This window comes from Panicum hallii, chromosome 6 (assembly GCF_002211085.1).
Source record: "Panicum hallii strain FIL2 chromosome 6, PHallii_v3.1, whole genome shotgun sequence".
Taxonomy (NCBI): Eukaryota; Viridiplantae; Streptophyta; class Magnoliopsida; order Poales; family Poaceae; genus Panicum; species Panicum hallii.
The window spans coordinates 5335156-5361540 of record NC_038047.1 but is presented as its reverse complement, the minus strand read 5'-3'; the positions used below and the strand labels follow the sequence as shown (position 1 = coordinate 5361540).

General features: G+C 45.4%; 3 protein-coding genes and 2 long non-coding RNA genes across 27 annotated transcripts in view; 3 read left to right on the top strand and 2 right to left on the bottom strand.

Annotated features, from left to right (window-relative positions):
* Positions 1-7982, bottom strand: part of LOC112897700 — a 29433-nt gene extending 21451 nt beyond the window's left edge. For 2 of the 5 annotated variants that reach the window (XM_025966060.1, XM_025966063.1), the window contains exon 1: positions 7849-7982. Coding sequence is in view for 1 of the 5 variants with exons in the window: in XM_025966062.1 (XP_025821847.1) it covers positions 7849-7879 (31 nt within the window). In the remaining 4 variants the exon portion in view is untranslated. The remainder of the gene's footprint in view (positions 1-7848) is intronic. The other 3 variants (XM_025966064.1, XM_025966062.1, XM_025966061.1) reach the window with 2 other exon arrangements.
* LOC112897701 (methionine aminopeptidase 1B, chloroplastic-like) lies at positions 7207-11327 on the bottom strand. 18 transcript variants are annotated; one of them, XM_025966068.1, is made up of 11 exons: positions 10985-11324; positions 10623-10866; positions 10351-10512; positions 10064-10105; positions 9867-9938; positions 9692-9771; positions 9334-9454; positions 9217-9264; positions 8875-9132; positions 8329-8372; positions 7207-8021 (listed from the first exon to the last, which is right to left on the bottom strand). In XM_025966068.1, exons 1-9 carry the CDS (start codon positions 11239-11241, stop codon positions 8905-8907), a joined length of 1254 nt encoding a protein of 417 aa, XP_025821853.1. In that variant the 5' UTR covers positions 11242-11324; the 3' UTR covers positions 7207-8021; positions 8329-8372; positions 8875-8904. The 18 variants fall into 18 exon arrangements, with proteins under 18 accessions (XP_025821853.1, XP_025821855.1, XP_025821851.1 ...); XM_025966067.1 differs by having other exon boundaries at positions 7909-8018; XM_025966073.1 differs by lacking the exon at positions 7207-8021 and having other exon boundaries at positions 8055-8372; positions 10985-11066; positions 11163-11321.
* A 3786-nt stretch (positions 11328-15113) lies between these two features.
* LOC112896333 lies at positions 15114-16724 on the top strand. Its single transcript, XR_003229427.1, has 3 exons — positions 15114-15960; positions 16078-16123; positions 16250-16724. It is a non-coding gene; the product is annotated as an uncharacterized LOC112896333 (long non-coding RNA).
* A 406-nt stretch (positions 16725-17130) lies between these two features.
* On the top strand, positions 17131-17916 carry LOC112896334. The gene is made up of 2 exons (XR_003229428.1): positions 17131-17289; positions 17387-17916. It is a non-coding gene; the product is annotated as an uncharacterized LOC112896334 (long non-coding RNA).
* A 4792-nt stretch (positions 17917-22708) lies between these two features.
* Positions 22709-25547, top strand: LOC112896332 (B3 domain-containing protein Os06g0194400-like). 2 transcript variants are annotated; one of them, XR_003229426.1, is made up of 8 exons: positions 22709-22879; positions 22980-23081; positions 23234-23265; positions 23375-23543; positions 23664-23870; positions 24710-24792; positions 24868-25054; positions 25291-25547. XR_003229426.1 is itself a non-coding variant. In XM_025964275.1 (7 exons), exons 1-6 carry the CDS (start codon positions 22727-22729, stop codon positions 24752-24754), a joined length of 708 nt encoding a protein of 235 aa, XP_025820060.1. In that variant the 5' UTR covers positions 22709-22726; the 3' UTR covers positions 24755-24792; positions 25291-25547. The 2 variants fall into 2 exon arrangements, 1 of the variants encoding a protein (XP_025820060.1); XM_025964275.1 differs by lacking the exon at positions 24868-25054.
* The last annotated feature ends 838 nt before the right edge of the window (positions 25548-26385 follow it).

Below are 26385 nucleotides of genomic sequence, written 5' to 3'. Positions count from 1 at the left end.
GGGCCCACTAGCTCGGCGGGCCTACCTTCCCTACGCCTGGCTGCGGAGGGGACCTGACACGATCCGTGGCATCGTGCTGATGGAGTGGTGGTGCAATCGGTGGTGGTTCTGGGTGTCTTGGTGCTAGCTTGGCCATGTGTGAGTCACCTCTATATGCCCATCTTGGTGCAGGTTGTGAGCAAAAGCTCTGTCTAGCTTAAGCTATGGCCGCCGGTGGTAGCATCCCCAGATATCACACCTCTCATTGGAGGCATCGTCGAAGAATCTCTAACAACCTTTCTCTAGGTGAAAACTAAGATCCGGCTCTGCCGGATCGAGCAATGTTGACGTCTCGATGTCAAGTCCTCGTTAGAGGCATTACTTCAGAGATAGGCATCACTAGTACAGAAAAGGCCTTTAGTCCTGGTTATGGAACCGGGACTATAAATCCGGGACTAAAGACCCGGACCATTAGTCCCGGTTCCCACACCCGGGACTAAAGGCCCTGTACAAATGCAAAAAAATTACTCCGCATTCAGGATTCGAACCCACGACCTATTGTCTCGCGCATAGCTTTCTTGTTAACCCACCTATACAGCACATGTGACTCTACTTGGGATGCTTTTCTTTTAAAACGACCCATGAAACTACCTTTAGTCCCGGTTGATAGCACCAACCGGGACTAAAAGGTCCTTTAGTCTCGATTGGTAAATGGTGACTCTTTAGTTCCAGTTGATATTACCAACCGGGATTAAAAGTTTTGAACTTTTCTCCAACCAAGACTAAACGTTCCTCCAGACCCCTAGCTGTTAGATCCGGGACTAAAGCTTTTATTGGTCCCAGGCCCAACGGCGATCGGGACAAATAAGGACCAAAGACGCTTTATGTACTAGTGCATCTTGAACTTGTGTGTGGTGCTAGGCCCTCAAGGTGAATCTCAGGCACCAAGCTCATGGAGTTGCCGATGATGCGGCGCTGTGGTTCATGCTAGAAGTTGGAGCTTGTGTTTAGTGTGGTAGTGTTATTCGCGGTTAAGCTATAATTTCATACTTGTGTTAGGACATGGTGTCATTATCCGTGGTTATACCATAGTTTGCGTGGTGTGTCGTATGAGGCCTAGTTTAGCTAGGTGGATTTTATGGTTTTAGCCCGATTTTCCTAAATTAACCGAGCGTTGTAATAAGGTTGTCTCATTTTCCCTAAAACTGAGGCCGTTGATATGTGGTCGGACACACCGTTTCAATACAATGGGATGCTCTCCCCCGTGACCATTCAAAACAAATAACTGAATGTTTACCGCAGTGATTTCAAAATCCAAGGGTGGGTGAGAAATAAATCTGCCAGCTGAAGCAAGGGGCGGAACTTGGAAAAAAATGTAAGTGGAGCATACTATACATGCATAACCATAAAAAATAGACGCGTATACAGGGCGAGAAATTTCAAACTACCACTGCGAAAGGTTTGAGTGGGGGTTGGGGCCTCGCTGGCGTCAACGTGGGTCTACCCCATAGTTAATGTTTTTGTCTAGTATTTTTTTTCTCAAACATATAGAAGAGTTACGTATCATTATATTAAGAAGAAGGATTATTTTATCTAGCGATTGCGTTTACAGCTATCTTGTCCTGTATGTAGTTGTTCTTCCTTTTTTTTTGAAGGAAGTAGTCGTCGTTCTTCTTAAGCAACCATATCATTCTTTCCCTCGTCTCCCTCTCTTTCCTCCACCTCCATATTAATAAACAGCTTATCGTTCACACAGCATTATAAGAAACTTCACAGGTGCAAAGGGAAGAGAGCCACCAACAACGCTCGCTCCCACAATTGCATTGAGAAGTCGAGAGTGCCTTGCTGCTGTTCTTGTAGGCTGCCGGGCAGCAGATTCATCTTTTCCGTCCTCTTGATTTCTGCCAACACATGCATATATATGGCGCCTAGTGGCCCTTGCCTGATGCTTGATCCCCTGGGCGTCGCCAAGCACCCCCCAGACCGCCGCTCCATCAAGACGGCCACGACAAGCGCGGGCAAGAAGGTGTCTTTCTGGCTAGAGGAACACACCACGAGCAAGGGCATCTTGTTGCTGGGCGCGATCTGCCCAGACACGCCGGACCCCTATGGTGGAGACGCCATTCCATCCTTCCTAGAGGTGGTAGGCGTCGACGAGGGCCTCGCCCTCCTCCGTCTACGTACTCCCGACAGAGGAGTCCCGACGGACTACTTTGTATGCGACATCGCCGATGATGATCAGAAGGTGGCCCAGCGGCTTCCCCAAGGGATTTACTGCTCCGGCGGCTCCGTTGGCCTCCTGCGCATCGTCGATGGGAGCAGCAACAACAGCCGCGACAAATTTCTTGTGGCTAACCTTCGAATAGAGTTGGATGAAAATACTGAGAAGATGGAAGCGCACCTCGACCGGTGGTCGCCTTACTTGAGGGACAAGTGGAACCAACAGAAAGTTGACCTGCCGTTTCCCGAGGACAAGAAGGGTGAGTACATGTGCGAGTGGCGAACGGACCAGGTGGTCTCCTTGGGGAATTCCCTACTGTGGTTCGATCTCTGGCGAGGCATCCTACGCTGCTCCAACCTTCTTCTCCCCGGTTGCTCCAGTGAGGACCATGAACCTCCGAAGTTCCAGTATGTGCCACTTCCTCGTCTCTCCCCAGAAAAGCCAATCAAGGACGCCCACCACAGAAGGGAGCGACCGGAACCATTCCGGAGTGTTGCCTGCTGCCAAGGTAAGTTTATTAAGCTTGTAAACCTCCATTGCCCTGATGGCAATTCTTTAGAGGTCGAGACCTGGAAGCTGGGTCGTACAACTAGGAACAACGATGGCTGGGCCTGGAGTATGGAAGGCACCTACAAGTACGAAAAACTACGGGAGACCTTCAAGGATAAGTTTCCTCCGGAATCATCACTGCCACAATGGAAGGTCAAGCCACCGTGCTTCCCTGTTCTGGGCACGCACAATAGCAGCATCCTTTACCTCACATTGTCGGCACAAAACAAGGCATTCTTGGTCAGGATTAGCGTCAAGGACAAGAAAACAGTGAGAATGGCCGAATATTCAACCTTCTGCAAACATAGAAACCTTCTCCGCCCGGTCGATCTCTCCAAAGGTAACGCTAGCTGTACAGACCCCACGGATGAGTGGGAACTGGTTCACATCTGGGGAAGCCGTACGCGTAAAAACTTATTATCACGAATGACGCCGTCGTGGTTATCCAAAAGCTAGCTTTGTTTGTGCCAATGGGGTGTACATGAGCTAACAGCTTAAGTTTAAGAGATGTATTCATTACTTCCAAGTGTTGTACAAAATTTTTATCTAATTTTTTGAAACAGATGTGTTGTACAATCTTCTTTTAAAGGATGTGTTGTTCAATTTAGTGGTATGAAATTTCAGTAGATAAACCTAGCGCATATGTGATTTGTTCTCCGTTTGCCTTGTTCGCATGTAAACGAACGGACCCTAAAGGTGCATTAGCCATTTAGGGGCCGTGGGGAGATCAACTCACGTCGTCCCGAGTCATGTCTATGGACACATCCTGTACCGCTACTTCATCATAGTAGTGTTGAAAGTATACGTTTAAATCTATCAGATATTATATTATGTAGATCATTGCTACTGCAATGTAAACCAAACCAAATCTAGTTGCAGATAGGCACGTGTAAACCGTAATAACATGCCCATGTGAACGGTGTAAAAAGAAGCAGCTCATACAATGTAGGTATAGACAGGTCACAAAATGCAGTGTAACACACAACTGTGACAGATCCAATTGGCGCTTCGTCCTCATGTAGACTTGCTGCAGGGTACTCGATGCGGTGTAGATCGAAGATGAGGCAGTGCAAATTATATTCGATCCATTCGAGCGGTCACGCAGCTACACTGCCCCGCTCGTTGCCACCCGCCGCCACGGCCCCACCCGCCACCGAAACCCCACAGCTGCCCCACCGCTGCGGCCACACTTGCTGCCGCCCGCCACACCTTGTCCCCGCCGGCCACGGCCACACCTCATCCTTGCGGGTTCGACACGAGAGAGCAAGGAGCGGTGGGGCTGCAGAAGGGTAGGGCGCGCGGTGGCGGATCGGAGATAGGAGAGACAGACCCGCGATACTACTAGAAAGGATTTACATGGGTAGATAAAACTTCGTTTGTAGGTATGGGTGCGGTACCCGCTCCTACTTTTCACAACTATTTTCATTTGTAGGGTGGGTGCGGTATCCGCTATTTGGCGGAACGGGTAACATGCTCGGGCAGGTCATGCCTTGATCTGTTCTAGGGGCAGGTCATGACCTAATGCTTTCCAAGGGCGGGTGAGCCTATAACCTGCGCCCCTGGAAATACTATTTGTGGAGGCGAGTTGGAAATACTATTTGTAGGGGAGGGTTATAACCTGCCCTTAAAAATTTATTTTCAGGGGTGGGGGAGGGCATGACCCACCCCTAGAAACATCCGACCTGCCAAAAAATTCACCGATTTGAATGAGTTTTTGGAATCTATTCTCCGCTAATTTTGACCTAACAAGCTAGTGCGCTACTGAATGTCATAGTGATCCATATAGAATATGTTTCATAAATATAAATAATTAAGCAAAAAAATAAATTATATAAAAATAAAACATATATACAGTGCGTCTAACCATTAGAGTACAACATTCTAAGTGCATATTGAATATATATTTTTCTCCTAATCACGAACGCTACTGGAGGCGGCACGGTGTTGCTGACGAAGACCAATGTATTTTTTCAGTTGCTAATTCATGTTTAGGGTGAACAAATTTTCCCCTTGTGTTGATCACTTCATGCATAATGAAATGGTATAAATTGGCGGATCATTTAGAAGTTGTTGATTATGGAGTTGCTAGTTGTGGAGTGGAGGCCAATTCCACAATTAATGAATCCACAAAAAAGTAAGCAAGTGTTAGATAGACGCAAAAATTAAGCAAGAGTAGCCCCTTACACGTTCAGGATCAGTTGTGTATCTTCCAAGCACCCTCATATGCTCGCACAGGTAATACCCTACCCACAGTACACAGAACCAAAAGGTTGCTTGTGACACAGGAAGTTGGTGCGTATAGTCATTTTTTTCTCTCAGGTGGATGAGGTCCTCCTTTGGAAAGGTAGTAGTGCTCGTAAGTCATGTTTTAAAAGAAAGAAATGCATTTTTAGGGGCGGGTGATGGCGTCACCCGCCCCTAAAAATACCATTTTTACGGTTAGGGGCAGGCGGTGGCGTCACCTGCCCATAAAATGCTTTTCTAGTGGCGGCTGAACTGCTACAATAACCCCGCTCCTTTTGTAGAAGCGGGTTACCTTTTAAACTGTTTCTAAAAAATATGATGCCCCTACAAATCGTTTTGTGGGTGCGAGGCGACGAAGTCAGAGGGTGGAGGCATCGATGACACCGGAGAAGGTGGCGAAGGAAGGACCCTGGGGGGCAATTTTGCCTGGCAACGGCTTCCATCCAATCCCCTAAGGCGGTCGTCGGTCTTTGCCGCTCACAGGCGCACACCAACCAGCGCCACAGCTGGGTTGGACGCCGTGGGGGACCTCGTCACACGCCACCACCCTGCATGTCACCGCTGGGATTCGCGCCGTCACCACCACTCCTCACATCGCTGAGGCCCCTTGCACCGCTGCCACTGCAGTTCCTCGCTCTGCTGCGGGTGTCCCGTACACCACCGCTGCATCCCCATGCTATTGTTGTAGCCGGAGAGAGAGCGGGGGACACGGCCAACCCAACCGCTCCGAGTCTTGCCGCCCCACTCCTCACCACAACGCCACAAGCGAGGGGCGAGCGGAGGGGGGAGGGGTGGGGTGGGGTGGCAGATGAGGGTGGCGGATCAGCCGGCCGAGAGAGATCGAAGTGGAGGGAGGGGGAAAGAGAGACAAGTGGGAAGCGTGAGAGTGAAGTGGTTGGGGTCTTCTACCGTACATGGTCATCACCATCGGTTCGTATTACCTCCATAGTGGGCATCACCGCCAGTTTGAGCCACTAACTGGCGGTGATGCCCGTCGTGACTATCATTGTCGGTTCCAACAGCCACTATAGCCACCTACTTTGGAACCGATGATCAAACTGACGGTGATGGAACGTTTGCAATGATCCGATCTATAGTAGTGGAAATATTTTTTTGCTCTAGACTAGCTCTTGAACCAGAGCCTGTTCTCTATCTCATGGATCTCTATATAGGATAGACGTCAACATGTATCGCACTAATGACGTGTCTTCATGGAGATTTTCATCATGAAGTTATTACTTTTTCCAAAAGCTAAGAGGAACTTTCATCCGAAGTTCAGAGAACATTTCCCTATAAAATACGTGCCTGTAGTTGTGACTTCCAACCTTCTCTTGAAGTATACGATAGCAACGTCATGAAGCTTTGACTTAAAAATCGCGTGCTAGGTGCAATTGTCCAAAGAATGTGGCACCAAGGTTAACACATTCAGCTCCTATCTAGGTTGTTCATCGAACCTTTAAAATAACTAGAATTAAACAGACACGGCATAAGCAGAGGGGATGTCATGGTAGGTAATACATCATTATCTGATTGCTCAATTGTCAAAAGTCCGGCACAGATGTTGTCAACATCCAATATAGGGCTAGCGGATTAGGTTTGAAGGAAAATCCATCTAGCCGAACTGAACTGATCAAAGGTAGTACGTAGTTAGGTGGTTGCTTAATGGGCCACTTATGTATTCTAATGTCTTGGGTTGAGATGTTGGTATTACTCTCCATCTTCATGTTGTTTTGCAAGTGAAATTTCTTGTTTATTGTCGATCTTTCATCTTCATGTTATTTTGCAAGTGAAATTTCAGATCAAGTGTATTGCCGAGCTCTCCTTCTCTCTCTGCGCTCCTCTACTCCCCAGCCTCCCCTTCCCTCCCTGCCGCACCGCCCCTGCCGCCACCTCCCCTCCGCTCCCCTCCCCGTCGCGCCTCCCCTGCTGCCACTTCCCATCCCCTGCAACCCCTCCCCCGCCTCCCCTTCCTTCCCCCACCACCCCTCCCCTACCGCGGCGCGGAGCCGACCCTCGCCCTTCCCACGCCAGCCGCTTCACTCCCTATCTCGCGACGGAGGGGCCACAGTGGCGGCGGCAGCGCGCAGTGCCGCGCGGCAAGCGGCCTATTTTTTTTATTTTGAGAAAACAGCATCACCGCCAATTCTAGTCCAACGGGTTTTGATCCGGCGATGATGCCATTTTTGATCCGGCGGTGATAGGGTGTTGTGTACTTAGTGAAAGGCCATAGAGGCCTGGACCATCAATATACGAGGGTCTTTCTTCGTATGTAGCAGATGGTGATGTTTGAGTCAGGAACTAATATGTAGTTTATTAGCGAACAAGTTGAGGTTAGATATAGGAAGTGGAATCCTTCTTGTAATTGTAGTTGTACACACGTGCTGGAAGTCTATGGCAGTGGTGGTTTTGTCAAAGATGGAGTCCTGAGTCTTGACGCCAAGCAAATTAACTGTAGAGAGAAGAGCAGATCCTGCTATCTTTGTGTGAAAGAAAGAAATAAATCCCCACCAACTTTGGTCGTCAAACATGATACTATCTCCTACAGTTTCCAAGAATAATTGAGTTTTCCAGTTGGGTTTATTTTTGATACACAAAAGTAGAGTGTTGCCAACCTTCGCATCTACGTTTGCGCATACAATGCGATGGCAGTAGGGAAACCTTCGTGCAAACTTTCAGAAGTATATCTGAGACAGTTCTCCTCCACAAAAATAAACAGAGAAGAAAAGCAGGTTGCTAGTTTATACTACGCTAATTTTACAGTAGTATGCAGTGCTTTCTTGTTTATTGTATAAAAATAATTATGGAATTTTGCAATTATAAAATATAAAAATAGTGGAGAGACATGAATATCTAACCTGAAACAGCCGATAATATGAAAGGCTCCATTTGGTCCAATCTGGCTCAACCTTTTGGGCTTTTTAAGCAGGGCTCCAAAATAGATGTCGGCCCATAGTTCATCTTGGGCTCTAATAGATACTGGCATGGTTAAGTTGCCGAAGGGAGGAAGTTGCTCCAGCATGCAAAACTGCTAGATTACAGGAAACCATAAGAACATTGAAAAAGGTGAAACAAAAGGGCATATTATAACCTATATAAGCTCAATTGCACAAGCTGTGTATTTACAGTCAGGTATTGGCCAATTCCTCCTCCAATTATCATAAATAACTCGAGAGGGAAGAAATGTTGTGGTTGATGCTTGATGGAGGCCACCAGTTTGAAATGATAACAGGAAGGATAAAGCAATCAACTGGGAAAGAATTACTGTTTTTTTAACAACAAAATGATCGGTGAGAAATCATTAACCGTTCTAAAGCAACCTGGCTGAACCACCTTACCAATTACCAGACCTGTACTCCTGGTGGAGGGGATGCTGGGACCGCTGCAAAGGAGAATTAGAGGGACCCAATTGTGATTTCTAGATCAAATTCACATTATGTCAAACACAAGGTCATATATTGCCTCTCAAAAAGTACTAAAAAATAGGGGTCACATCACCTCAAACTATGGATGCAAGCTATATATATTTTGGGTCATTGGATCGACCTAAAAAGTTAATAAAATGAACTAGAATGGCATTCTACATAAATAATTTAGGAGGAGAAATAAACTAGAGTGGCATGCCATCATAATTAATTAGCTGACAAAAAAACAGTATTGGGTACCCACTTGCATCCTTGGCTCAACCACATGCCTCCTACTATAGGTACCTTTCTCCCCAAAATAAGGGATCAGGCACACATATTGAGCAGAAAAGTAAGAAAATTCATATGTTAGAGCCTTGGGCAGGCCTAAAATTGAGCCCTGAAAAATTGTCGATGGTGGTCGCAATGCAAGATGTATGTTGTATTATGCATCGCAGCCACCCCGTGCATCCTCCTCACCTCCAGTGCTGCTGCTTCAGCCGGAATCCTCTAACGAGTACCAGCACGCCTGCACATCGACCGTCCGTCAGCAGCGGTGGCAGCAGTTTTCCACCTTGACCTGATGCTGCTAGGGAGACCCAGTGAGGATCTCCACACCGTCGCGGGTGACCAGCACGGTGTGCTCGAACTGCGCGCTGAGGCTGCCGTCCGCAGCCACCGCCGTCCAGCCGTCATCCCACAGCACGCACTGCGTGCTCCCCATCGACAGCGTCGGCTCTGCACGCAGTCAATTCTGCTACATTGTTGATTGATCGTCGAAGCAAAATCATGGGCATCATAGAAAGGAACAGCGGCGCGTACCGATGGTGAACGTCTGGCCTGCAACCATGAAACCCGGCTCATAATCGTCTGCCATGGATGTGTGTTCAGTTAGCGCTTCACTGAATTAACCAAAATCATTGGAGAAGAGCTACTTACATGTACTCCATATGATGGGTTCGCAATGGAATATCCTCCCAACGCCATGCCCAACGAAGGGGTCGATGCCATAGCCATACTTGCTGGCATGCTCACTGAAACAACCCAAGCAGAGCCGTCACTGAGACAATCAATTTCACAGAAAAAAAAAATCAGCTGGGAAATTCTGTGAACTTCAGTAAGACAATATGCAACCTATCAGCAATCCTAACAATCCAACTACTATTCAAATGATTTGACGTGTTCACCGGAAAGTGTTGTACTAGTTAGAAACTGATGTACGAAATATATTTGTCTGGAAGTCGACAAATCCACAGAAGATTCAGGCTAATATATGTTCCATAAGAGAGATCAAGACCTTATTCTCTGGCCAATGTCCTTGAAACTAGCACCATGTCTGCAGGCCGATATGCCCCTCATCATGCACTCTTCAGTGACCTGTTACAGACCAAAAAAAAAAAGACAGTTTGTTCAGATACAGGTTAAAACAATTTGTTAGGAAGTAGTTAGAAGAGGGGAAAGCAGAATCGAACCTTTACAAGTTGTTTAGTAGGTTCATCAACATCTCCACAAAAGTATGTTCTTGAGGTGTCCCCATGATAGCCCTGGAGCAACACTCCATGTCACTTTACAAAGTGAGGGTCAGCGATGACCATATCGACCACTTTAAGCAGAACAGTAAGAATGAATTTGGTGGCTGATAAGGAAAAGAACAGCTAGCAGCACATACGTTTAAGTAGACAGTAACATCAATGTTGATAATGTCTCCATCCTGCAAGTTCAGTGGAAGGAAGCACAACATTTCAGCTCATTATTAAGTTCTGCAATCGTACCAGCTGGCTTATGAACAAGAAAAGTATCTTCTTTCAGAGCTAATTTTAGTTTGCAATTGGTATCAATCAATCTAGTAACTTAAGAGAATTTCACTAATTGCAATGTTATTCTGCTTCTATGGCTCTACAAGAAATGATTGATTCTAATAAACTGCTACGTTCAAAAGCAATAAAATGGCTCAACCTGTAGCTCGCGAGAATCAGGGATCCCGTGGCAGGTGCACTCGTTCACCGACGTGCAGACGCTCTTCGGAAACCCGCCATATCCAAGGGGCGACGGGTAGGCGCCGGCGTCCACGATCATCTGGTGCACAGCCCTGTCGATCTCATCCGTCGTCACAGCCGGCTGCGCAGAAAAGAAGAAGACATCACACACGTACGGGACACAAATTTCCCCAGAGAAGACGAAGTAGTCTGATCTGCAAAAATGCTCACTGCTCAGTGCTCAGTGCTCACTTTGACCAGTGTTCCTGCGTACTGGAGAACCCGGGCGGCGAGCTCGCAGGCGTCCAGCATACGCATGATGCTCTCGCCGTCGTGCACCTGCCGGTCCGGGCACACGTCCGGGATGGCGTCCGCGCCGACGTACGGAGGCCGGGGGATGTGGTCCGGCACCGGGAGGCGCGCGCTGACGGCCCCCCGCCGCAGCGGCTCCCTCCTCCTCCTGGCTCCTCCTCCGGCGCCCTGAACCTCTGCAGCCCTTCATTTGATTGCGTCAGAGTGCAGGAGTGTGCAGTAGTTGTTAGAAACTCTGATGCGTTATTCCACTTTGGGGCGGATTTTGGGCATGGATTAGAAGGATCTCTGTGTATGTGCACCTGCAGATGATCCTGTTGGATTCTTCCGTTCTCCGCGGCGTTCTGGATGCTACGCGGAGAGGCGCCTGAGGGGCGGCGTCGCCTGCAAGAACAAGAAGCAGCAGTGGGGACAAGGAAGACGCTAGCAAGGATGGTGGCTTTAGAGAGGACAGAGGGGTGAGGAAGGGAAAGCACGCACGTGGACGGCGACAGTGGGATGCGGCAAACGGCGATGAGCGGTGCTGGTTGAGCTCCGCCGCCGGGACCCTCGCCGCCATCGCCGTTGTTGGGTTTGCAGGGAGGCCGCCGACGGCGGGAGGTGGGTGAGGATAAGACGAGGGACAGGTGGAGGAACACTATTTTTCTAGAATTGTTTTTTCAAACCTTATTATTTTTGTAAGACAAAACCTTATTATTTTTAGGAATGAACTTAAAGTTTTCCGTCTCTATTTTTCTTTCTCGAGCTGTCAAACCAAGTAGGATACTTTGCGTAGAAACATTTTGCAAAATCCTACAGAGAATCAACAAAGCTAGAAACATTTTTTTGGAAAACAATATTAAAATTGCTTGACTAAAGAGTGATATGGCTCACACATGGAAGCGTGTCATCCAACTAGGCAACAAACATTTCCATTCAAAAGAACATATAAGGCATTCTCAATGGGAGTTTCGTGCTCATTGAATAGGTTATCATGTTAGTTTTTTATGATGTGGCAAAGAATTAATAAAGAGAGAGGTGAAATGAGTATCATAGAGATAAAATCATATCCCTAGACTCGAATCCACGGCTCAAACCGACCGATCTCATTAGACCATGTCACCTCCGTTTTCTCGACCATTTTGATCATACGTGAACGGTTGAGACATCCAGAAGATCTGGCAACAGGGATAACACAATGGTGCTGGCTTTGGAAGAAATCGAGCGCCCCTTCAAGAGGGGTACGAGGTGCGGTGGTGGTCCATTGCCCATCCTCGATCACGGCAACAGCGGAGGCTGAGCCCCATGGCGGCACGTGGGGAGGAAAGGTCAGCCAGCTCTGTTTGCGCCGGGAGTTGTACTTAATGAAATATGTGCGGTCTAGCAACGGTGATGATAAGTTAGCCCCTTGACAATGGAGAGGCGCAAAAAGCATAACAACATGGAGAAGTGAAGCAATGTGGTAATTCCCCTTACAGCATGGCAACCCTCACCACCGCGTATCCAGAGGTGGATCTAGGGGGTGCAGGGGCTGGTGTCCCCCTAGAGCTGGTGCATCAATGGAGGAGGAAGAAGGATTAGAGAGAAAAATAAGAAAAGTAAAGAAGAAAAATGGAGAGATTGAGGAAGAAAGAAGGAGCTCAGGCCCCTACAATATTTTGCTGCATTCGCCACATATACTTGGTGAATAGAAAACTTAGAGTTAACAGTTATACTAATTGCTAATTTAGAGTTTAGGAAGCCAGCCCTTATAATGCTAATAGATACATAGCTGATAGCTTAGAGCACGGTATTCTTACAGCTACTTCTCTAATTTAAATTTGATATTAAAGTCTGAATTAATTATGGGTTCAAGACATGAAACCTTGGTTCTGCGAAGATATTATGGGGTTAATACTGCAATAAGATCTGAAACAAGATTTGCATATACCCTCACAAATATTTTAGAAAAAGATAGTAAAGAATCTAAAATGGTTCCCATTCTTTCTCATGAGATATATAGATATCTACCAAAATATTACAACAACTTAAGATGATGAGTTGTATTCGTGATGACCAGTAACTCAAAGACATGGTTTGCTGGCTTAAAACTAGATGGCATGGAAGTTTGACATTTGATAGAAGGCTAATAAATCATTATTGTTAAATTTACATTTGCAATTAGATGTCTACTGTTTATTTTAATATAATTTTATGATAATTTGCATAGATAATTACCATGAATCTTTTATATTGAACGATGATTGCATCTATGTTCCCCTGCTATTCATTATTTGGACATTATATAGTTCCAATTCTAATTTCTCCTTCTTTATATCTCTGGTAAAATGTCATTTGCTATAACCATGTCAACCATACTTTAAGATTTGAGCAATGGCGGACGTGACAAAAGGCAAGGAGGGCCAAATTGTCAAAAGTTGTTTATCAAGATGCTAATAGCTGAATAAATATTAGATTTCTCAATGGCCCTTTTTTGTTGCTTAAGAACTTCCATCAGGGAAGGGGGCCAGAACCTAGTTTCGCCTCCATTGGGTTCCGCCCCTGGATTTGAGGTTGAGCTGCTGAAACTAACACTATTTCCCAACTTTGAGAGACAAAGATGATATTGAAGAGTATGTCAAGGAATGAAGTAGATACCCAAGAGAGATCAAGTGGCTATAAATGAATAGGGATTTCGGAAAGTTCACAAATTTCATCTCTCTTAGTCTTTCTCCGGTATCTTAGATTTTTTATATATTTTGTGCCTTATTCTAATCATCTAATGTCCAACTACAACATTTATAAGCTGGATAACGCCAAGATTGTTTTTGTTGCGATTGTGCATTCCTATATAGGCCCGTTATGCATAGATGTTTGGCTAATTGTTAAGTAATTATGAGGTACAATTACCAATATTCGGCTAAACACACACTATAGTGTTTCTCCATCAAATTTTAAAGCTCTTCGACCTCACACAAAACCACCATTAGCTCAAACATGGCGCAGCCCGCGCCCTAAGTGTTCTAGTATCTAAAAATCCAGTATCGCCAGACCTAGTTATTCTATGCCCCGACTTATAGAGGTAGGAATTTGTAGGATTTGATTAGTACTATAATCCTAAATATTTTATTGATCAAACAGCACCTAGATTTGAACTGGGGGTAAAGGATTTGCAGTCATTGTGGTAACTTTCAAATTCAAAGAAACTCTGGAACCAAAAATGCGCAATCCTGAGCCAAATCCCTTTCTTAAAAAGACAAGTGGTTCTCAAACTAGAACCCAAAGGAAAATAATAGGTTCAGAGACTTAATGGAAGTTGTTCTAATGAATCGAAGTAATTACGTTGTGTTGGTAGTGGAACTCCATATAAATTATAAAAAGAAAGGCTTTATACATCTAATACACACGTATAGATACTGACATAGCAAACGATTAATCATAGAACCCATATCATAATATAGGTTCTTTATTTTATTTTTTAAAATGAATCGCGAATACATACTTCACAAGCAATGCTTTTATCAAATTCAAAATGTATTCGCCCCTGGAAACGCTCCGATGTAATTGATTTTTTATAAGGTACGCGGTACAATAGAGTTGTAATTCACTTGTTACTCCGGATGCTCGCCAAATCTGAAAAAACTTCACAAATAATGATCCTTGTAGTCATAATCGTAGAATAGATCCTAATCGAAATGCATACATTTGGTTCATACACAATTGGCATGGTAAGAAGAGATGTAGTTTATAGACTAGAGAGGGACTATCTAAATCCTAAAGTGAGACAAAACTAATAAACTAGAAAAGATCGATATCAAGATAAAACTTGCACATTTTCTCTCTTTCTATATATATATATATATATGTTTCTAAGATAGTTTGTATTTTTCCTGTAGTCTAGTGTCTAGAAAACAACAAAGAATAAAACAATGCACTCTAAGAAACATAAATATGATAATCATTGAGAATGGTCTAGCTATCACCGGTTTCCTCGTAATAATGACAATTAGAAAGCTCTAACCTATCTCTATATATTATTATATTATCTCTACTACTAAAAGGACCTTAAGCTAAAAAGATCCTAAGCGGGACGAAACCTTCCGTGGTGTGTGGCGGCGCGACCCTCACTAATCGGCCTTCGTTCAGCCTCTAGTCTCCATGGTCAGTCCGATCGGTTTCGTTCCGCCGCTTCCTCCATGGCTCGTCGGATCAGACCTTCGTCGCATCCATCGGGCGTTTTTTCCTTCCGCGAGGAATCTTTTGCCGTCGATTCGTATTACGGGAGATCCGATTCTACCGCCGCAAAGCCCTTTCCTCGCCTTCTCAGGCCGTCGCCCCCGCTCTCCCCCCCACCCCCGGCTCGCCGCCGCCGTTGCCGTTGCCGTTGCCGTTGCCGCGTCTCTCTCCGACCTGGCGAGCCGCCGCCTCCTTCCGCTCACCCAGCGCCTCCACCTCCTGCGAACCAGCCGCTCGCCCAGCGCCTCCACCTCCTGCGAACCAGCCGCTCGCCCAGCGCCGCCTCCTTGCCGCCCGCCCAGCGCCTCCACCTCACGCCCATCAACGTCACCTGGCGAGCCGCACCTGAGATCGGCGCACGACTTCCCTGGACACCGTCACCTCCTCCATCGTGGAGTACGGACAGCAGCTCGCAGATTCCCCTCCCTCAATCTGCACCTTGCCCATGCTCGCCCCTCCCTGCATCCGCTTGGTGTCGATCCTCTCTTCTTCCCTGCGATCCGTTTTTCACTCCGCGCCGATCGGATCAGTCTGCTGTGATGGCCGGTTCCGTGCGAACCCAGCGGATTCCGTCCTCCGGCCTCCGCGAACCCTCGTCCTCCCTCTCTACGCCACCTCCACCTGCCCTAACCCCTGCCCACTCTGCTGTCCCGGGTCAGCGGAGATGCGAGTGGGATCCATAATTCCACATCGATGAACAAGAAGGCCCCATTGCACTCTCCGTCATTTTCTGTGGTATCCCCATCAGAGATTTCAGGCATGGAGGTTTCTGCTTGTATTTTTTAAAAAACCAATGCTTGTGTGCGTACATGGAAATGGAATAGTATGAATCATTTGTGGCATACTTGCATTCTGCAGGTTATATGTGTTTCCCAAAAATATAGCATGTTGTTTAAATTATTCCAATCAAATGCTCAGCAATATGAAATTGATCGTGGGGTGCTTGTGCCATGTGCCTCAACCACAACGGTTCAGTGCAGAGCAGATGGACAGCATCAACGTAACTAACTGGAACTGGAAGATTGATCCTCCTAATGGTGAAAAAATTATCAAAGTTCCTGAGGTTCAGGGAACCGAAATGAAGGTATGCTTCTCCTATATTTTCCATGTTGCGATCATGCAAACATAAACTATTACAGTTGTACTATATGTGGGTTTGCTTTCTTGCAATTTCCGTTGGTTTGTCTCTGCTATCGTGCAGATGGATGACTTCCTGGTGTGATGCCTTGAGGAGTGTATGGTGACTGGTGAGTTCCTGCATCTTGGCTTTTGGATGATGGCTCTGTCAATATTAGAGTATCTTGGCCTTTGGATAATGGTTCTGTCAATATTAGAGTATCTTCGCCTTTGGATAATGGTTCTGTCAATATTAGAGGGGGCTGGGTGAAGGAGAAGCCGGCGGCGGCGAAGAAAAAGTTCCTCCTCGAGAGGCCTGCTGTGCTTTGAAGAAAAGTGCCTCCTCGAGAGGCCGAGGTCACCAAGATGTGCACTAAACAGGTGCGTGCTTCAACTCCAGGTATTGTTCCGTTCCTCTATCTGCCAATTCTGATTCTCATGGATCCACACGTTCAGATTGTTTAAGGTTTCTTTGTTTTTCTTACCTTCTCCGATCATAGATCAGTGTATGGCTCTACGATTTTTAGCCCAGTTTGCTGATCTATGGGAAGATAATGATCCGAACCTTCCTTTTCTGTTGTAACTGCTGCTTCTACATTCCTATGGATTAGCAAATAACAGTGTGTGCTTATGTACTTTCTAGCTAGTCAAATGTGCAGTAACATTTTTCTGCTTGTATCGACATTTTGTAAGCTAAATATATAATTGATCAATTACCAGTTGTGTGCTCAATAGTCTAGAAAAATTGATTTGTTCCATCAACCAAACTACACCGTATTTACCTATGCATTTTGGAAGACATCTGATAATCTTAGTTTTGTTGAGTATTTGTTTCATAGTTCTTCAATTCGAGAGATTTTGACATGAGAAGCCCCACCGATTTGACACTAGAAAGAGCAAGGTAAGTTTTGAAAGCAAACTATGTGGCCTATACCAAATGCTGAAGGAAGAAACAAGTACCTTGAGCTACTACTCTCTATCATTGAGGAGTTCGGTCCAAACAGGCAAGCGTCACCGGAGCTAATTACATGTGTCTTAACATAATTTCTTCCCGTTACTATTTTACAGAAAAGAAAACAAATTCAGCAGTTTAAAAAACACTATAGTTTCGTTGTGTTCATTGAATCTCTTTCTGCAGCCTTCTGTTCTTCTCATTGAGCAATCCAATAAGCAATACATCAGGTGTTTCCTACACAAAGTCTTGACATCTATTGCTGCACTTGGCATACGGCAGTAAAATTGGTTTATGTTGTCTTATCCTGATTTCCAGTACAGTATAGTAGAAGCACTCTATCAGGTAGCATGCACGATTGCATCACATAGTAAACAAACCTTGTTAGAATCTCACAAAATTCTTATGAGTCTCCTTGACTTCTTGTTTTGATGTTCTCTAGATTGGATGGCTACCTGTTTCCTTTGTGATGTACGGATCCACATAAGAAGGGAATACAACTTGCTTCTCTTATGGTGCTTTGTCCCATCCCAAATTCAATTTGCATGCATCGGAGATTGTTAGCTGTTGTGATTACTAAGACTAAACCTGTGGCTGACCATTCTTTCTTTTTACAGTGCTGGATGTAGCAGACTCTTTCTGCTTGTGTTAAATGGTAGCTGGTTTGAGTTCAATGTAATAAAACTATTTGATTTCTTCTTAAAGCAAAGATATACAGCTCTCCCGCATATTCAAGAGATAAAAGAAAAAGAAGGCGAGCACAGGTAGAGAAAGAGAAAGAAGTTCTACAAAGTCTGGTGGCTGGAGGAGGCAACAAAATGAATGAAATCTCAATCTAATTCAAGAACGCATGGAGGGCATCGGAGCATGAGTAACTTGATCCTTCCAACAAAGGATTAAATATGAACTAAATTTTATCTTTTATATATTATTTTTAATTTCTGCCATAAAATGAAATAGCTGATTTTGCTTCTTCCATTTAGCTATAAAACATGTGTGCTATAAAGTTTTTTTTGAGATGTTTTAGCATGCATATTTGGTATGCTATAAAGTGTAATTTTTTCAAACATGTGTGCATGCACATGCCTCAATTGCTACATGGCATTACAAGTTTTTCATATAATAAAGATTGATGGTAACACAAAAAAATAATGTTTCCCATAGCATCGCACGGGCACGAATCTAGTACTACTAAAAATTACCATTGTCGAGGAGGCCCCAGGATCAGATCGGACAGGTTCTCCTCCATTGCTACCTTACTTAAAGTGGTAAAGCCTCCACCATCTTTTTTTTGTTTCTGGATACCATTTAGATGTGACATACTTGCAGAAGAGGAATTCCGGTTTAAATGTGTTTTTGTCTCTTTTGTTCAAAATTTATCAGGAGCTCATTGTCCTGAAAGAATAAAGAAATTTTCTGGTAGGGATGGAACCTACCAATCAATCTTGTAACTGAGAACAACAATCAAGTGTATTATCATTATGATGTGGCAACAGGAGGAGAAAAAGGACCAGAGAATTAATATGAGTTTAGGACCTAAGAACGATTCCTGTATAAGCAAGAAAAATATTCGTACCTTATTCTCAAAAGGTCTAGAAAGAGTCATCTGACAAGGAAATAGAGAATGATCATGCCCAGGAACCCCTTCACGAAGCAAGTTTTATGTGGTAACTGCGCTTGCTGACTTTAATTGTCTCATTACTTTCGGTAGTTTCAGGTGCAACAGTAATAATATGGAAAGAGTGCGTGAAGTATCGATGTCATCTGCTACGGGTGATTTGTGGCATAGCTTGGGCCTGTCCAAAGGATCACACTTGCCCTGAATCATCTTTGCAACCTTAATATGAAACTTATAATCATAATTAGTGCTATATAATTTTATTTTTCTTGTTTGGAGGGTTACAACAAAACTAACAGAGAGATATGGGTAAATCACTTTTGCAAACCATAATTACTGATATGATCTCCATGTGTGAACACATGCAAAGTTTTCAGGCTAATAGCATTTATGTTTCATTGCTGTGACTGATACATCAATCCTGAATAATTTTGTGTGTATCTGCATTCAGTTAGCTTCCTTGATAATATAATATAATCTTATCCATTTAGGTTTCCCTACTCAAGGTTAGTGAGCCGGTCTTGGAACCTGAAAAGGCCTTTGTCAAATTTTTGCATAAAATTGCAGAGAAGATTGAGCTAAGCCTTTGACTGCTTGAGCCTTGCAATATGGCCTTGGACATAACTGTTTTTGGCACGTTTCCGGTACAAATTATATATTCAGTTCATGGCTTCCATTTTTTTTTGTGAAGAATTTTGGAAAGGAAAAGAATAAAGAACTTGGCGAAGAAAGTGGGAGATTGTTCAAACCACTGAGCATTGGTGAGCCAAATTTCCTTTCAGAAATTTTCTTTTACTATTGCTTTCATTTGGGAGTCTTCTTTTTCTGCAATCAGCACCGTTCATAGGAGTCAACATGCATGAATGCTTTGTCTGTATTATTTCAAGGTATAGCACTGGTGGTAGTATTGTGCTTCTGAAAGGAGTTGTCTGAACGGAGCCATGTCTTTGCGTGTCTTTTGCTGTTGATATGTGCTATTGCAGAACATTTTTTTTCTGAGAAATATACTACTACCCTTTGCTGATCTATATATCTGATATGTCTCATTTCTTGATTGCTTGCCATGTCATGGGTTATAGTTAAAGCAGCTTTCGGTTAAAATATTGTTTACATTTGGTGTAATGAAGGTTTGTCCATGGAGGTGCTCAGCTATCTGTAAAGTGAAATTGATGACCTGATGTTGGCTGGACATGGCTGGATCCTCTCATAGCCCTCCATGCATCAAATTGACCCCATCTCACATGATGAGGACATCATCTAGATGGAATTATTTCTTTTTGCGTTGTTTTGCTTGTCAGTTTTGCATCTGCTACATGATTTACAACAAGACCTACATATGTACATATGCTTCTGCTTTGGTGTTTCAGTGCATGGGTGTGTCACTTGGATACTGGTCAAATTAGGTACTAAAAAATTTAGTGTTTCTGAATTGATTTCATGTATGCTTACGCTAAATAGAGCATGCCAAAAAATGTCATGTAGGCTTCAATCTCTTGCCTGTTTTTTGCTTCACTATAATGTGTGTAGTTTCTTTGTTGGTTAATGTTCGATTTGTAGGCGAGCATATGTGATCTGATGAAAAGAAACGGTGGTAGGTCTCAAATTCAGAGACTTGTCAAACACCACCAATCTAGGTCTACTATATGCCCGTGCAGCACTGAAGGTAATTCTTTCAGTTATTTTGCTCACTTGTGGACTGCAGGCCTTGTCTTGGTTGATTTATTTATGTACATGGATTTTTCGTGGTGATCATAGTACATGGCACCACTGAGTTTACTGAGTACCCATCTTGAATGTCATCAGATGTTTGCTAAATTAGTTCGACGAATGTCTCTTTTGTTAAATAAAAAAGTGTCATGTTTAGGTGTCTAGAAGCAGAGGACCTAAAAAGAACGAACTACAATAAAAAAGTGTTATGTTCAGATGTCCAGAAGCAGAGGACCCTTCAGCTTTGGCAGTAGGGCCTGTTTAGTTCACAGGCTGTAAACGCAAAAAAATCGTAAACGCAAAATTTTTGAAGGAATTTTGCTTATTTTAAGTACTAAATGAAGTCTATTTACAAAACTTTTTGCATGGATGGGCTGTAAATCGCGAGACGAATCTAATGAGCCTACTTAATCCATGATTTGCAAAAGTGATGCTACAGTAAACATCCGCTAATTATTGCTTAATCATGGATTAATTAGCATCATTAGATTCGTCTCGTGATTTACAACCCATCCATGCAAAAAATTTTGTAAATAGACTTCATTTAGTACTTCAAATTGGTAAGATTCTTTTGAAAAAGTTTTTTTTACCTTTACGGCACGCAAACTAAACAGGCCCTATATTTATAATTCATTTGGGCGAACTCTGATCCACATGTTTCTAACCTTGTGCTCTTGCAAATGATTTCCTTACATGAGATGAGTTCAGAAAGTTCGTGGAAAGTTTGAATATATACATTGTTTAGAAGATCCATGACAACTTGACAAATCATCAGGCCACAGCTGGGGGTTGCACGAACTATTCTCAGGGTGCGTTCGTTTCCCCTTAGAGGGGTCTAAAAAATAGCCCCATAGATTAGAGGTCTAATCATCAAGAGCTCTAATATTTACGAACAGCCCTCTAAAGCTTTGATCCGACTCCTCTGCTTCTCGGTGGTGCTCGACAGGGAGCGGCGGCCGCGGCCTCGGCGGCCTCCGCCGCGGCGCACGGGAGGACCAGGGGGCAGCGGCGCGGCGCGGGGAGGAGCAGGGGGCGGCGGCGCGGCGCGGTGGGGGGAGAGAGGGGACGGCGGGGCGGCGGCGCGGTGGGGGGGAGAGAGGGGACGGCGGGGCGGCGGCGCGGTGGGGGGGAGAGAGGGGACGGCGGGGGCGGCGCCGCGTCGGGGGGGAGCAGGGGCGGCGGGGGAGGGGCCGCGTCGGGGGGAGCAGGGGTGGCGGCGGGGGAGGGGCGGCGGGGGAGGCGCTGCGGCGGGGGGTGGGCGGAGCAGGGGCGGCGCGGGCGCAGGCGGCGTCGGGGGGCGCGGGCAGGGGCGCCGCGGCGGGAGGGCGGAGCAGGGGCGCCGCGTCGGGAGGACGGAGCAGGGGCGCGGCGGCGGGGGAGGCGCCGCGTCGGGGGGTGGGCGGAGCAGGGGCGGCGTGGGGGGAGGAGCAGGCGGCGGAAGAGCGGGCGGCGGCGCGCGGGGGGAGGAGCAGGAGCGGGCGGCGGAGGAGCGGGCCGCGCTGGGAACCGTGACGCGACTTTAGAGGATTTTAGAGTGGCCGGTGGCTCTAAAAGAATTAGAGGTCTAAAGTGAACAGTACCGCGGAATTATAGGGCCGTTCGGTACCAATCCTCTAAAGTTTAGAGGATTTGGCCTTTAGAGGCCGGTACCGAACACACCCTCAAGATCAGAAAGCTGGGGGGGCATGCAGCCGAAGGAGGCAGCAAACGAGAGGGGCTGAAAAGTGTCCTCACTTTGTCATGTATCATTATCGCGAAGCAAACATTAGGAAAGAATCCTTGAGAACAAGAAGAAAAGTGTCCTTATTTTGTTGAATTAGTTGCCTGCTAGCATTCGGCTTCTTGTGATATCTATGTTTGATATACTGTTTTGGATAAATTGCTAGCTTCTGATGACCTTAATACACCATGATGGTATGCATACGAGGACAGGGTGGGGGCATCGTGTAGAGAGTCCTTATTTTCTTTTGGAATGGTTCGTACTTAACAAAGATAGAGTGTTTGTATTTGTTGCTATGTATCAGTGCATAAATTTCATATAAAAATTGAGCGATGTATGGGCACGAACCTAGTATTAATTAAAATTAAAATGACACTGCAAAAGCACTCATAAAACCGTGAGTAATACTGACATGCGGGCCCTGACTTAAATCCGCCCGTGTTCCCCTTCCTCGAAAACCACCACAGAGATGCAAGGAATCCCCTCGTCCGCAGCGTTCAAATTTTGAATCTCGGAGCCCTTCGTCTGCCGCCTACGTGCACCTGGTTCATACACCAAGTCACCAGATGGCCGTGCTGCCGAGCCCAGCCACGAACGGCTCCATGCCACCGGTTCATGGACCGGGTTCACAAACCCTCCCGTTCCTTTCCTCTCGGCGCCCCCAACCTTTTCTTTCTCTGCTCCGCCGCCTTGCCTCGTCTGCTCCTCTATTCCGTTCGGCTCCCAAAGAAATCGGGATGGGGACGGCACAGCGGAAGGAGATGGCGGACGCGGTGTCGTACGAGGAGCAGCGGCGGAGGCAGGTGGAGGCGAACAAGCGCAAGCTCGAGGAGCTCCAGCTCCACCACCTCTCCGCCGCAGTCAGAGAGGCCGCCGCCAAGCCCTCGCCGGTGGGTCCCGGTTGCTTGGCCAATGGCCTGGCTCTTCCTTGTGTGGCTCCATTGTTCTTTTTATCCTGGGCTTGAATTATCCGAATCGGCGCTTCTGCAGGCCAAGAAGCGGAAGGCTCGGGTGCCGCGGGACGCCGCCGCGGAGCCGCTCCGGCGGTCCGGCCGCGTCGCCAACCTCCCGGAGAAGCCCAAGTACCGCGAGGTGAGTTCCAAAGAATCATACGCACGACCAAACATTTCATCTTTTCCGCTTCCTCCGCCGTGGCGAACAAATCACAGATTCACAGTAGTCAGACCAAACTGATCCAAGAACGCGCACAGATTTCTCAATGTGTGTGTTTTTTGTGCCTGCAGGAGGTTCAGGATTTCGGAAGGAAGGTTAGAAGGTACGCACACAGATTCCTTCCCCCAATCTGGCAATCCATCTGTGATGAACTGATGATTCGTGCTAGCAGTAGAAATCTTGATTTGTTTTTGGTTGTTCTTGGGCGGCAGGACGTACGGCTCGAGGAGGAAGGACCTGGCGAACCGGGTGTACGCGACCGACGAGGAGCGGAGCCACGCCATCACGAAGGCCGAGGAGCTGGCCGACGAGCTGGGCTCCAGCTTCCCCCTTTTCGTGAAACCCATGACCCAGTCCCATGTCACCGGAGGCTTCTGGCTGGTAAAGTAGTGGAAGCTCCGATCTGATGCATATCGGTCATATGCTGCTGCCAATTTGATTACCATACATTCCCCGAGAGCGCGAGGGTGCTTCTTGTTTGATGGATTGGTGAAATTGCAGGGCCTCCCGACCCCGTTCTGCCGGAAGTACCTGCCCAAGCGTGACGAGACAATCACGCTGGAGGATGAGGAGGATGACGAGTCCGAGACGCTCTACCTCACCAGGAAGATGGGCCTCAGTGCTGGATGGAGAGGATTCGCCATTGAGCACAAGCTGGTCGATGGAGATTGCTTGGTCTTCCAGTTGATCGAGCGCACAAAGTTCAAGGTGAGTGATATATCTTGCGTGACAGAATGCCTGCTTGAGTCATCCATGGAACTTGCTAAGTGGCTGATTTGGTAACCCTTTTCATGGACGTTCCAGGGAACTTTTGCCCAATAATTATTCAACCCAAGCATCTAAGTATAATTTTTTTTAGATAATGGAAAAGTTTCGGCTTCAAACCCCTCCACAGAGAGGTATCAGTCCACAATTATTACAATCACACACTCAAAGTTTAAACCATACTGTGTTTAAAATTAAAGACCAATACGCAAAATAAAGGGCCATCCATGGGACGTGAAGTACCGTATAGCTGAAGACTCCAGAAGCTGGCATGCTTCGACTAGTCGCTCCCTTCTGTCATCAATGTGCTGCAACAGAGCCCACAACCGGAGCAAATATGTCCACATAAAAAGCACCTGTAATAAAGTTTTTGGTCTACAATTGTGAAACACAGTACAATTAGTGATGCCAAGTTGTTACAACAGTTGGAATTGTGTTACATCAATTTCTTCTGCAGTTTGCTTATATCTGAATTTGTGGACAGAACCACCTGACATATCTACTTTCTCCTAAATTATAACCAAAATTTTGGGAATCAATATTATTTAGAAAGAAATAAAAATCTAACTTGTTTCAAACTTGTCCATTTTTGCAGGAAATAATCCACATTTGTACAAAATTTGTCTAATTGAAACTGGATCTTTATTTTTTTGCTACTGTTAGATGTTCTCATGACTGCTATCTATAATGTTATTCCAGTATCATGACTCCTTAAGGATTAACTAGGAGAAATATATGTGTTCTACTCTGATCAAGCAATTTCTTTTACGCAAATGGCTCAGGTCTACATGATACGAGCAAGTTCCTACCACGAAGATGAGGAGTGATGAAACTAGTAGCTTCTAATATGGTGATTGGAGCACAGGTAAAATGTCACCTTCGTTGTTTACAGTGGTTGAATGAGTGTTTCATACTAATATCATTTCCATGTTGGTTTCAGACATTCAGCTCATCAACAAATTTAACCCTTATCATGCCAGTTCCATTTGTGAAAATAATAGATGCTCTGATGATTATCTGAACTGTGGTAAAGCTTTTTTGGTGGGGACAGCCAGATTTTCCTTGCCCTTTTGTTCCAGAAACATTTCATCGATATTTGAACTCTGTGACCCACATTTCTTTCGTAGGTCAGTACTAGATTAGGTATTTTTACACAATTTCATTTCTGTATGTTTTCTTTTCGAAATTATTACATTTCCGTAACAATAGCAAGTTATTTGTTTTCTGGTTTTATCAGAAGTCATCAGAAGTTATGTTGTCTTATCACATGAGTTTGAGGGCAGTGAATTTTCTAATTTGAATGTACAAGGCTGTCATGAACCCATGATATTGACTGGTTTCCTTGTTCCTTTGTCATTCTCAGCTCTGGTGACGGTTGCACTGCACAAAACCAGTGTGAGCAGGATGGAACAAGCTCGCATGTGGAGATTGCTGGGCATCTTCAACCTTTTGGCTGGCGAAAACACTGATGTTCTCCCAGTTGCTAATTTGTGGACTTGGGATTTCGACTTGCATGGTTCAGAAACCTGCACTATGTAAGGGGAGGTGAATGGCAACTAACGTTATTTTGTAAATTGATGCCCGTCCTGGCTCCTGTTGGGGTCCATTTCTCTGCTTGAATTATTCCAGCTCAAGTGCGCTAGTCATTACTATACAGGCGAAACTAACTCAACGCACTTCAAACGGAACAACCCATTACCGCTCGATGCAACCACGGTTAGACAGGATCGAGGTAGGTTTACCTCGCACAAAGGCGAGTTTATAATCACACCACAGCTCACCAACTTTTAATTCACAGAAATATTAAGCATTATTACAATCTGTTTAAAGTAAACTTATACAAACATTGTTTAAAACTACAAGCCATGCAAGCTTGTTCAGAGTCACAGTGGAAGAAATTAACACGCGATTACATACGTCGTGAAAGTTAACACCACGCTTAGCCCGAAACATGACGTCATTCCGGAGGGTCATTATCAGCCGGGGACGGATCCTATTCTACGGACCAGCCAAACGGAACAGAGAATGGCCAGGCTGGACTATCCATTTGGTTCTCACAGGCCATACCTGAAAGACAGACTAGCAAGACTGAGTATGCTAATACTTAGCAAGACTTAACCGAGATTGGGTATACTTAGCCCGAAGCTAGACCATGGAGGATTGAGAGGTTCTGGTTTTCTTTTTGCTGAAAAGCAACAAAGAGTATGATCTAACTTTCATATTTTAGCTCTCAGATTCTAGTTTCATTAACCATTCTAGGTAAGTACCTATGCTAGACAAGCAAGGTAGAGATTAGCATCCATCAAGATTATTCCAACAATAGTTACTGTTCTTACTCTATGTGGCAGAAGGAGCAAGCAGTCTCAATCTCCGCGAGAAACGAACGATTCTGAATCGAGTTTCATAACCTTGCAAGGGATCCTAACTCACACGTTCGGAAACTTAACTTTCCGAACAA